The sequence below is a fragment of the Panthera leo genome, chromosome D1 (assembly GCF_018350215.1).
Source record: "Panthera leo isolate Ple1 chromosome D1, P.leo_Ple1_pat1.1, whole genome shotgun sequence".
NCBI lineage: Eukaryota > Metazoa > Chordata > Mammalia > Carnivora > Felidae > Panthera > Panthera leo.
The window spans coordinates 22,628,277-22,640,784 of NC_056688.1; the positions used below are offsets into that span (position 1 = coordinate 22,628,277).

Consider the following 12,508-nt stretch of genomic DNA (forward strand, 5'->3'; position numbering starts at 1 on the left):
TTCAAGACATTGAAACCTTGCAAATTCCTTCAGCATAGGAACTCATATCTAACAGGACAACTGATAAATATTTTTTAAAACTAAAAGCCAGGAATTCTGTGGTTGAAGCCAGATAAGGAATGATAGTTTGCGCTAATGGTTGCATCCAATGGATGCAGTCTTTTGTCCCCACTGGTTATTGATAAAGGTTATTAGTAGCCATTATACAAGGGCCTGCTCTATCCAACCTGGGAATTCTGCCACCTATGTGACAAACTTAGGTCTTGCCCTGGAATGTTTCCTGAGGCTAGGACCCTGATGCCCAGGACTTTGCCTTCACTGTATGCAACCACAGCTATTCTTCTGATTCCTTGGGAACCAGGCCACCTAATTTTTTATTTTTTTAAAAATTTTTTTAATGTTTATTTTTGAGAGAGAGAGAAGGTGAGGGGCAGAGAGAGGGAGACACAGAATCCGAAGCAGGCTCTAGGCTCTGGGCTGTCAGCACAGAACCCGACACTAGGCTCGAACCCATGAGCCGTGGTGAGATCATGAGCTGAACCGAAGTTGGACCATTAACTGTTAACCAACTGAGCCACCCAGGCACCCTGTGGCCACCTTCTTTTTAAATGTTTATTTACTTTTGTGATAGAGGGAGTACAAGCCAGGAGGGACATTCCTTGACAGTGTTCAGAAGGGGGTAGACTGCTTTCTGATACCACCATGAGCTGTGATGACTTTGTCAAGCTTTATGTAGTTTGTATTAAGAAAGCAAAACTTTTTTTTTTTTTCCAGATCAGTGTTCTTCTTCTTATTTTTTAAGTTTGTTTATTTTGAGAGAGAGAAAGCATGAGCAGGGGAGTGGCAGAGAGAATCCCAAGCAGGCACCTCGCTCTCAGCCCCCGCCGGGGCTTGAACTCCCAAATTGGGAGATCACAACCAAGTCCACGAAAGCTTGGAAGCTTGATCCACTCGAGTAACCCAGGCGCCCCTCCGCATCAGTGTTTTAAAATTACACTCAGCCGGGCACCTGGGTGGATCAGTCAGTTAAGCGTCTGACTTCGGCTCAGGTCATGAGGTCCTGATCTCGCGGTTTATGAGTTCGAGCCCTTCGACTCTGTGCTGACAGCTTCTGTGTCTCCCTCTCTCTCTGCCCCTCCCTTGCTCACGCTCTGTCTCTCACTGTCTCAAAAATAAATAAATAAAAAACATTAGGGGCGCCTGGGTGGCTCAGTCGGTTAAGCGTCTGACTTCGGCTCAGGTCATGATCTCACAGTCCACGGGTTTGAGCCCCGCGTGGGGCTCTGTGCTCACAGCTCAGAGCCCGGAGCATGTTTCAGATTCTGTGTCTCCCTCTTTCTTTGCCCCTCCCCTGTTCATGCTCTCTCTCTCTCTCTGTCTCAAAAATAAATAAATGTTAAAAAAAAATAAAATAAATAAAAATAAAAAACATTACAATTACATTCAGCAGTGTATAAATGAACAAAAATCCCTAGTCTGGCATGCAGCCTGCCTGAAAGATTACCCCAAATCTGCTTTTTCAGGTTTAGTGATTTATTTAGCACCAGTGCAGGCACGTATCCATCTCCGTGAAATCAGGAGATTCCCGAGTCTGCGCTCACACCGCATTCAGGGAAGTGGTCTCAAGTCGGGAAAATCCTGGCATCACGTGCCCCACCCCTCCAGGTTCCTCAGCTCACCTGAATCTCAAGAATTCTTGGGCTGAGCAAGGCGGACACGATTCTCCCATTAAAAGCTAGGGGGGCATGTGACCAAAAGAAGCCGGGAAAGGACGTGGCTCCCCCAGCGGGGCCAGTCGAGGTGAGCGGAGACCCGGAGGCAGGCGGGGAGGCTGGGGCTCCCACCAGGCGCTCTGTTCACTCCAGGGTCTGTGGAAGCCCAGCCCTCAGCTCCCATTGGTGGCCGCTCCCTGCCGGGGGGGAGGGGGATAAAGCCAGATACTAAGGGGCTGACGCCAGTGGCCCTGTCCCTCCCTCTGTGGCCTGGTCCGAGATGGGTGTGAGCCTCCTGCTGCTGGGCCTCTCCTTGTTGCTGGGCTTCCTGCAAGGTGAGCCAGTGCAGGGCCTCTGGAAGGACCTTGGGCACTGGGGCTGGGTGCTCTGTGCGTTGGTGGGTCAGGGGGAGGTGAGGAGCAAGGCACCAGGGCCTAACCTTAACCTCAGGCGATCGCCGTCTTCACCTCCTCGCCCCACTGTTTTTCCTCCGTCTCTGCCTCCCCTCTCCGATGTTTCCTCCACTTCTGTCACTGCTTTTTCCTTTCTCCTTTCTCCCCTCTTCCCACTTTTACTTCACCTCCTTCCCACCTCAGTTCTCATCCGATACTCCCCAGTTCCTCAAGCTTTCTTGCCGAGAGCCCTACATTTGCGTAAAAGGGAGCAAAGAAGGTTCTTTGTGGGTGGCGAAGGCAGTGGGGGCCGTCCAGAAGGATTGGGAAGATCGGTGACGGGCCATGTGAGGGGGTTGGCGGAGCTGCGGTGTAGGACTTGACCTTCAGCACAGTCCATCCCTGGGAGTAGAGGGGCATCCTGTCGTACTGGCCCGCTTGCCTCCTCCCAGGGGTGTGCCAAGCACCCAGAAATCCCCTGCTCTCAGCCCCCTCTTCAGGCCCCGGGAACCAGCCCCCTCCAGGCTGCGTGTGGCCCAGAAGGTGTGCTCCCTGCTGATCTGCCAGGAGGCAGTGGTGGCCGAGGCTCATCATGCGGGTTTTGACTTTCCAGCTCTACCGTGTTTCCAGTGTCCACGAGTCAACGCCAGCGGGGTTTGCGAGACTGGGGAAAGTGTCTGCGAGACTCAGGGCAGCCAGCGGTGCTTCCTGAGGAAGGTCTACGAAGGTAGGTGGGTCCTGAGAAGTCACCTGGGTGACCCTTGCCTGATCCTGGGAGGGATCTCAGGATCCCTGGGAGGTGGCTCTCAGGAGCCCTGAGGGCAAAAGCAGAGAGTTTGGGAAGGAAGTTTTTCTTAAAAAGTTGGAAGGGGATTTCCTGGACCTGGTGCTGGACTGCCACTAGCCCTTGACTGGACCAGCAGACCTGTTAGGAGAAAAAGTGCTTGTTGAGGGGTCCCTGGGTCCTTGGGCCGTCCCCATGCTGCTCAGGGGTGGGAGGGACTGGCTAAGAAAATTCCAGGGGAGCTTGTGTGTGGTAGTGCTTTTGGGAACTGGTGGCCTTAGTTCAGGCAAGGTAAGGGGTTGGAGGAAGATGGCCCACGAGGGGCTCACCTCTGTCTTTGCAGGGTGGCCAATGTCCCTTATTACCTGGCAGCCCGACTCCTTAGGACTCTGTGCTGTTTCTCCTTATTCTCTGAATCCCCCATTCTTTCAACAAATGTTTATTGCTTTACCTCTTAAGTGGCAAACACTTTTGAACTTGGAAGTCACAAATCCGAGGTCCTCTTCTCTTGTCTTCCTCTCCAGATGACAGGCTCCTGTATGGATACCAGGGCTGTGGGGACCTGTGCCTCTCCATGTCTTTCTTCAGACAAAGTGTTCAAGTGGATTTTGTATGCTGTAATGACACCCCTTTCTGTAACAGATTTTAGAGACTTGGCCCTTTAGCCCTTTTCTCCCATTTAGCCCTTTTCTGTACTCCTGGAGCCTCAAAGGACGGGGCCATCCTTCCCCAGCACTGTTCAAGCCCCGAAGCCTGCTCCTACTAAGCTACGGGTGGTGACATTTCCACAGCTTCACCCACCAGACCGATGCTTCCTGTTTCCCATCGCCCCTGCTGCTCTTTTTCTCAGATTCCTGTCTCCCCCTCCCCTTTCTCTCTCTGTACCCACATCCCTCCTCGCTTCCCCTGTCGTTGGCTGGCATATAACAAGCTCTCCCTCCTCCCCCTTTTCCTTCCTCTGACAAACATTTTCTGACGGCTAAGCCCGGGAGTTCGATGCTGATTAGAGAACAGTGAATAAAACAGACCTGATCTCTGTCCTCAATCAATGTGCCTTCATTTTAGTGGCTCCTTTTCTGCCAGGTGACCAGGGTCACAATAGCTCCAGTATCTTGCCTCGTTCTTACTCACAGGACGTAAGGCTGGAAGGGACTGCTTCACCAGCCCCTCTGTCTGTCACACACACACACACACACACACACACACTCTTTTTCTCTGTCTCCCTCAGTCTTCCCCCCCTTTCCACTGTGTAGCTTTTTCTGAATAAATCTTGCATCGTGGTGTTGCTTAGATTTTTGTTTTTATGTTTAAATTATATGAGTAAATATTCAATTTAGGAAAAATATAAAATAGTGACCAGAATAGACAATCCCACCCTACCATGCAGAGACATCCCTTGTTTTAGGGCTTATGGTATACCTCCTTAAGTTATCACATTTGCTTAAAATAAAGTGCCTTTTTTTCCTGCTGTCTTCAAGATTTGCTCTCTATCTTTGGTTGTAAGCAGTTTGATGTTTGTGGTGATGTTGTTTTCAGTGTTCATCTGTTACAGATTCTTTCAGCTTCTTTGGGTCTGTGTTTTGCTGCTTTTCATTATTTTTCGGAAATGGTGCCTATTATGTTTTTAAGTATATATTCCACCTCATTTTCTGTTTCTTCTCTGTCTGGGCAACTAATTGAGTATGTTAGAATGTTTGGTATCATCCTGCAGCTCTTGGATGCTGTGTGCTGGTTTATTATTGTTATTATTTATTACTTTATTACATCTACTCATGTTTCAGTCTAATTTCTATTGCCCAATCTTCAAGTTCACTGATTTTTTTCCTCCACTGTATTGAGTCTACCGATGAGCCCATGACAGAAATTCTTTACCTCTGATATTGTGTTATTTTATTTCTAGCATCTCCGTTTGACTCTTTCCTAGAGATTCTGTTTCTTCTTTCAAATCCTTCATCTGTTCATGTATCCTAACTTTTCTGTTCAATCTTTTTAACATATTATAGTTAATGTCCCTGATTAACAGTTCCAACAACAGGCCATTGCACAGTTCAGTTATGATAGTTACTTTATCTCTTAACAATGGGTTGGGTTTTTTTTTTTTTTTTTTTTTGCTTTTTTGTGTTTGTAATTTTTATTTATTTTTTTAATGTTTATTTATTTTTGAGAGAGACAGAGACAGAGACAGAGACAGAGTGTGAGCAGGGGAGGGGCAGAGAGAGAGAGGGAGACACAGAATCCAAAGCAGGCTCCAGGCTCTAAGCTGTCAGCACAGAGCCTGATGCTGGTTTTGAACCCATAAACTGCAAGATCATGACCTGAGCCGAAGTCGGACGCTAAACTGACTGACCCACCCAGGCACCCCTGTGTTTGTAATTTTTAAATCAAATGTTTGGCACTGGGGGTAGAATCGTAGAGCATGAGGTAACTATTACTGACACCTAGAAATGGACATGCTTATTTTTATAATTTTTTTAACTTTATTTATTTTGAGAGAGAGAGACAGAGAGAGAGTATGAGTGGGGGAGGGACAGAGAGAGAGAGAGAGACAATCCCAAGTAGGCTCAGTGCAGAGCCTAACATGGGGCTCGGTCTCACAAATCATGAGATCATGACCTGAGCCAAAATCAAGTCAGAGGCTTAACCCACTGAGCCACCCAGGCGCCCTGGTGCTTCTTTTTGAGTGAGACTGTCATTGTGAGGGGCTGAGGCAATCTCTCGGACATTGTGACAGGTTACATTTTATTGTTGCTATTGTTACTTTCCATGTGCCCCAGGCTTCAAACTCCTCCAGTGATGGAATGTTGTTTTCTTGTGTTAGGGAGGGTTTCTCTTTCTGTTCATGCCCTCTTCCCAGCTATTAGACATCCCTGTATTCCTGCACCAACCAGGTGGCGGAGGAAAACCAATTTTCCCTCTACCTATCTGGATTCTTGGCTAAGACTGCCCTGTAAGAAAAGATTAAAGAAAAACAGAATTTAATAGCATGCTTGCCTCTTGTATACATGGGAGATTCCCAGGCGAACTGAGTGACTCTACTCCAAACAGGCTCAAGCCACCACCTTAAATACCATCCCCAGCGAAAGACAAAAGAAGACATTGCAGGGAGAGGGCGGCAGTTACCAGGAAAAGCATAATCAACAAGGGTAAGGTTGTTGTACAGATTTAAGTCGTTGCCTTGTCCACTGTAAGACTTTCTAGATATTTTAGTCATCTTCTTCCTGGTACACAGAGGGAGACCCCCTTACAAATGGAAATTTCCCTTATGAATGTACGTACTCAATCTTCAGAGCTTTTCCTATGTCTGCTGTGTCTTAAAAATAACCAGCTTAAAACAACCCTTATTCCAAAGACACTTATTTTAGGGAGCCATATTCTGCTCCCCCTCACTCCTCTCGCAGCATGATAATGCTGCTGCTTATCATTTGGTGCTGAATTTGTGGTTGTGAGTCTCTGTTTTCCTGGTTCAACTGCAATCTGAGCCTGTCTCAGAATGCCTGGGCCACTTTCAGTATGCCTGCCCCTCCTTTCTGTGGATTTCTGCCTTGTTCTAGGGCTAGTCTTAGGAGATAGTTTTTGGCCTTCTCAAAGAAGCAAAGATTTAAGAAAAAAAAAATTTTAATGTTTATTTTTGAGAGAAAGAGAGAGAGACAGAGTGTGAGTAGGGGAGGGGCAGAGAGCGAGGGAGACACAGAAGCTGAAACAGGCTCCAGGCTCAGAGCTGCCAAGCACAGAGCCCGACGAGGGGCTCCAACTCCTGAAACTCGAGATCGTGACCTGAGCGGAAGTCCGATGCTCCACCGACCGAGCCACCCGGACACCTCAGAGTACAGATTTGTAAAAAATTGTTGTTTTACTTATCCTTATCCCAGCCACAATAGGACTTTGTGTCCTATGGTCAGGATTTTCTGCCCTTCTCCCAGAAATGTAAAGCATTTGCTTTAGAGGAAAAAAGGTCAAAGAAAGTAAGGGGGGCTGTGTGTCTTTTTTTAGCAGCTGCCGATCAGGTCTTGCGAGTCTGCAAGGCCTTGGGGTGGAGGGTGGGTCCGCCTTGCTTCTGATCTTTCTCATTAGCTCTGGGTAGAGATCTCTGGAATAGAGGTTGTAAGCAAGTACAAAATACTATTAGGTCTGGGGCCCTCATTTCTTTCCTACTGACACTTGAGTCCTCACTTGGTTTTTAATGCTTGTTAAAAGCTTAGCTAGTCAGTTCTTATGCCTTTTCTTTTCTTTCTTTCTTTCTTTCTTTCCTTCCTTCTTTCTTAGAGAGAGAGAGAGAGTGAGATCATGGGCTGGGAAGGGGCAGAGGGAGAGGGAGAGAGAATCTTAAGCAGGCTCCCTGCCCAGTGCAGAACTCGATCTCTGACTGTGAGATCATGACCTGAGCTGAAATCTATAGAGTTGGATGCCCAACTGACTGAGCCATCCAGGTGCCCTGCTTTTGTGTTTTACTCAGCTTTTATGGAGGCTACTTCTTTCCTCTGTGCTCTGCCACAGGTAAGCCAGTTTGTGTGTCTACTCACAGCTACCACGACTACCCATTTAATCAGTCTGTTCTTAAAATTGGCCCTTAAAAAATGTGGGGTTTTTTTTGAGGCTTTTTTAGGGGCCCCATTCTGGGTCCTTTCTTGTCTCTATAAGCAAATTGACAGAGAAGAACTATTTTACTCAAATCATTCTTCTAGACTGCTTATATGATTTTTGGAGAACTCGGGCTCTGAGGCCAAAGTCAGCTCAGTCCTGAGAGATTCATTTCTTTGAAGTCTCACCCTGACTCTGTCTACAAAGGATCCAGTCCAGAGGACTCTCCCAGTTCATAATGTTTGCCTCCCTGGATTATGAGGGATTGAGAGTTGAACCTCTGGACATCAGAGCCTACTGCCTATGCAGTGGTTCTTTTGAGAAAGAAAATAAACATTAACTACCGTCATAACACAAACTACAAAAGTTAAACCATGACAAAAATCTCACTGTGGGACTACAGGGAAAGACTGCCACAGCTTCCCGCTGGGTGAGTCAGGCCTGCAAACACAAGGTGGAAACCATACTCCTCTAGCATCTTGTTATCTTGATGGTATGGAAGCCAAAAGCCAGTTGCCCCAAGATGTACCACTCCGGCATGCAGATTATTTTGAGCTGAAACAATCAAGGCCCAAAATACTCAGGAAGAAATTTTGATTTTCCTTCTAAATGCCTAAAAAGAATTTAGATAGAATACTTGTTCCAAGAAGAAAATTGTCACCATAGATAACTACATTATAATATGAACTAGGAATAGTAGACAGGGAGGAATTTAGCAAAGTCTGTTTGCTAAAATTCCTCTCTACCTCCCATTGTTTCTGTATGGCCCAGCAATAAATTTGCTGATAAATTTGCTAATAAATTTGCTAATAAAACATTCGCTCTTTCTCAACTTCCTGTGAATTGTTTTCTTTCCCTTTGAAGTCCCAGACCCCTACTCCCTTCTCCTCAGTTAAGGATAACATAAATATGTCATTGTGCTTAACTATCCTTGAAATCTCATGTCTATGTGAACTCCCCATATGTACGTGAGTAAATTTGATTTTTTTCCTCTGTTAATCTGTCTCATGTCAACTTAATTTGTAAACCACCTATAAGAATCTTGAAGGGCATAGGAAAATTTTTCCTCCCCAACAGTGCATTTGGGGGAAGAGGCTCTGCAATGTGAAATATTTATGATTAGCAGAATGGGTGAGAAGTTCTGAAATAATGAGGAGACCAGCTAGCTACATGGCCTACGTATGTCGCTGACAGGAAGTGCAGGTGGCTGACGTGGGGACAGCTGCACAGGGTAGGTTCTCTCCCCAGGCTCACAGGGTCAGGATAACCTGAGATTACAAGTGAAGCTGGTAGACAGCAGGCTTTTCATCCGGGTCCCACACACACATCAGCATCTCCCGAAGACCAGCTAGCAGTGCTCCCGTGAGCTCCTGCCAGGCCTGGGTCTCTGCCCCCCCAGGGGCTCTGCCCGGCCCCTCTCCTCTCACTGGAGCATAGAGACAAGCCAGGGGTTCTGCCAGCGAGCAGAATCTATAACCTGTTTTCCTTTTGTAGAACATTCAACTCTAGGACAAAAACTATTTTGTGGCAGGATACTTAGCTGGCCTGTGAAACTCTTTTTGTCTTTCCTCTCTCCCCTTCTCACATAGCTTCCACTTTCTTCTAAGAAGTTTCCAGTCCATTTTATGCCTGCCCTCAGGGAGGATTTTGGGGAAACACAAACCGAAGTAGTTTGAGAACACACTTCTCTGCTGGTTTCTCTGGAAGCCTGAAGCCCTTGGCAGGATTGCCCAGATGGAGGGGAGAGGTTGGATGCCTGGGGGTCTTTAGGAGAATGGGGTCACTTCTCCCACCTTGTTTCTGGCAGCGCCTACAGGAGCGGGTGACCTCACAGGGGTATGGCTGATGGTAACTCAGAAGGTGGCTCCTCATCCCCATGGATTTCAGATTCGCCAGGAACCAGTGAGGCCCCAGCCTGAAACCAAAACGGACCAGGAGCATCAGCATGGGCAAATATTTCCCCTGTAAGTTCTGGCAAAAATTCATGAACTTCCAATTATGTGTCTCTTTAGACATTCTTCCTGGAGGAAATGAGAGGTGGGATGAAGCCCCAAAATAACAGAGATGGAATTATTTACCATCCCGGCAGTTGGGTGGGTGTCAGATTAGAGATGACTTTAAGAGAATGAGAAATGAAGTTTCTCTTGGACACGAGATTATAGTAACAACACATCCATACTTACTATGCCTATACTTCTTGCCCTAGTAGACTTTCAGAGAGTCCTCAAAAATCACGTGTAAGTAAATTTATTTTCAATTCAGGTGAGTCTCAGCCCCCTCCTAGTTTCTTAGGTCTTATCATACCTCCCTTGAATGTTGGACAACTAAGGCCCTCACACAGTGCCATCCTATCCCTGGTCCTATATTTTCTGGTAAACAAGGCTGTGTGACTGGTGTGTGGGAAGGATGGGGACAGGGTAGGAAACTTCTCATAACTTCCTGCACAACTCAGATTTTATGCCTAAGGAATTAAGGAGGTGTGATCACTCCGATGCCTCAGATCCTAGGGGCAGCCGGTGTAGCACAGGTCTCCTGGTCACAGCCTGTGTGCTGGTCCTGCCTCCCTTACACTCAGAGATGTGCCAAGACTGGACTCACTTGTAGTGCAGGCTACTGGGGGGATGGTCTTCTTCCCACACAGTCTATCAAAGGAAATACCATCCAAGCCCGCTGCTGCCAGAAGCCCCCACTGCTCTCTGGGATGTTGAGGCAACTGGAGCCCAGAGAAGGAGGGGCCAACAAGAAAGTGCCTATGGCTCTGAGTGTTTCCTAAGGAAGGAACAGTAATGTTCCAAGTAGACAGTGATGTTGGTCCTAGTGTGCACCTGCTTGTAGAGGCAGCAGGATGCCCAGCCTCTGTTTATCTCCTCATGTTCCCTGTTCCTCCCAGATGCGGACAGGCTAGAAAGCAAGGGTTAGGGTGATGGTCCTTGTGGCCTTGGTCTCTGTGTTCCTAGTCCTGCTACCTGGAACTCATGTTGATCTGGGAGAAGCCCGAACATAAATGTTCTTTTCCTGATCCTGAGGGAGACAGCAAAGACTGAGAAGGGCAGAGAGTATTGTACCTCGTGGCAAAGATACCTTTGCCGACCAGAGGACCCAGATGTAGGCCTCGTGGCTGCAGTTGTCCGTGAAGGGTAGGTGGTCTTGGGGCAATGGGAGCAGGGTCCACGTTTTCAGTGGCAGAGGTTGGGAGATCCAAACTGACAAAGAGACGAGGCCAGTGGTGTCTAAGGCTGTAGAGAAATCACAGAAGAGTTGGGCCCTGCTGATGAAGTTGGTAGAACAGCCAAGAAGGGGACAACCCTTCCCTTGTCCTTAAGGGGTCAGGAGTCAGCAAAAAGTGGAAAGGAGAAAATTCCACCAATGCTACAGAGAAGTAACAGAATGGCTTCATGTGCTCTGGGAGGCTCCTCCTCACAGGGCCTCCTGAGGCCAGAGGGGCGGAGAGTCCAGGGGACAAAGAGCAGGAAGGGGACATGAATTTCCCCTTGGCTGAATCCGCCACTGCTGTGTCGGGGGGACCTGAGGAGACTTCTGGGGAAGTCTCCACTCTAGCCATGATCGGGGTGTTGGCTCAGGCTGCGGTGTGTGTGTATGTGGGGGGTGGGGGTGGGGGAGGCCAAACCCCAGGTGTGTCTGAGGGATTCGCCACTTGGGGCGCTTCCAATGTTTATGTGACAAGTGAGCCGCACCCGGGACAAGAGCATTTTTGATAGGATCTGAAACTGTGGCCAGACAGAGGCTGCACTGCCCTGAGCTTCACGTGGCCACAGAGGGCAGGGCGTTCAGGACACTGGGCGCCAACGTTGTCCCCCCGTCTCTCCCTAAGTCCCCAGGAGCATTTGCGACTGGCTGTTCCCTCCTTCTTGAGAACCCCTTCTGGGTATTGTACCCTTCCCTCTCCTCTCCTACCTATCTGTGCCTTTCAATCTCCCAAAGCAGAGAAAAATGACAAGGACAACAAATGTATGAGGAATTCTTAGAGATGTGGAAGGTCAAACTAGAGTGCATACCAACCCACAGCATTCCAGAAAAAAAAAAAAAGATGAATAGGAAGAATTTAATAAGGAAATATGAAATAACAAAAAATTTCCAAATAATCTGAAATGAGACATAAATCTTTCAATAGCAGGTGTCTAGCAAGTGTCAAGGGAGAAAAACCCCACTGGACACATCATTGTGAAATTTAACAAGCGTATTTTATTTTATTTTATTTTATTTTTTTAATATTTATTTAGTTTTGAGAGAAGGAGGGAGACAGAGGGTGAATGGGGGAGGGGCAGAGAGAGAGAGAAGAGACACAGAAGCTGAAGCAGACTCCAGGCTCTGAGTGGCCAGCACAGAGCCCAGTGAGAGGTTCGAACTCACGAACCATGAGAGCATGACCTGCCGAAGTCGGAAGCTTAACCAACTGAGCCACCCAGGTGCCTCGAAATTTAACAAGTATACAGAAAAGACACTACTCTTTACTAGAGAGAAGAGCAGATCAACTTCAAAAAAGTTTAACTGACATTTTTCTTGTTAGTAGAAGCACTGGATGCTGGAGACAATGGAATAAAGCCTTACAATTCTCAAGGGGTCTCCCAGGTTGACAGAGGAATATTCAATCTTCTCCAGCCATCACTTCCTTCCATGACTCAGAGGTGGGGGGATTGGGTATAAAGAATCTGTCACAGTGCCCAGCAGTTGGTGTGTGTGAGTAGTTAGTAATAAGTATTAGTACCCTCACTCACCCTGTGCTTTGAGAATTCAGGGCTCAGCAGACACGCTCCCTGACCACCTTCAGCCCTGCCAGACCCCTATCCTGCCTATGAGCACAACCAGCACCTATGGCGTGCTGTCCAGGTCTCCAAAGCTTTTGTTCTCTTTATGTGTCTAGATGGATTAGCATGTCCCTCGAGGATAAGAATCTGCCGCCAAAAGATCTACCCAGACTTGAGAGGCTGAGGGCTCAATAGCACTTGGTTAGGGGTGTTGTAGCAACGGAAAGAACCATCCCTGGGCTCCCGGTGAGCCCCCTCCCCACCTGTACAACCCCA

The 12,508-nt window shown here is 47.6% G+C and overlaps 1 protein-coding gene across 1 annotated transcript; it reads left to right on the plus strand.

The window, feature by feature from the left end:
- Positions 1-1,967: 1,967 nt before the first annotated feature.
- On the plus strand, positions 1,968-4,086 carry LOC122200862 (protein PIP-1-like). The gene is made up of 3 exons (XM_042906640.1): positions 1,968-2,047; positions 2,718-2,831; positions 3,413-4,086. The coding sequence occupies exons 1-3, from the start codon at positions 1,993-1,995 to the stop codon at positions 3,535-3,537; spliced, it is 294 nt and encodes a 97-aa protein (XP_042762574.1). The 5' UTR covers positions 1,968-1,992; the 3' UTR covers positions 3,538-4,086.
- The last annotated feature ends 8,422 nt before the right edge of the window (positions 4,087-12,508 follow it).

Bases quoted from the DNA above. Each gene is read 5' to 3' on its own strand.
- LOC122200862 (XM_042906640.1), top strand. From the start codon at position 1,993: ATGGGTGTGAGCCTCCTGCTGCTGGGCCTCTCCTTGTTGCTGGGCTTC. The intron at 2,048-2,717 runs GTGAGCCAGTGC...TTGACTTTCCAG, and splicing joins GTTGCTGGGCTTCCTGCAAG to CTCTACCGTGTTTCCAGTGT. The intron at 2,832-3,412 runs GTAGGTGGGTCC...CTTCCTCTCCAG, and splicing joins CCTGAGGAAGGTCTACGAAG to ATGACAGGCTCCTGTATGGA.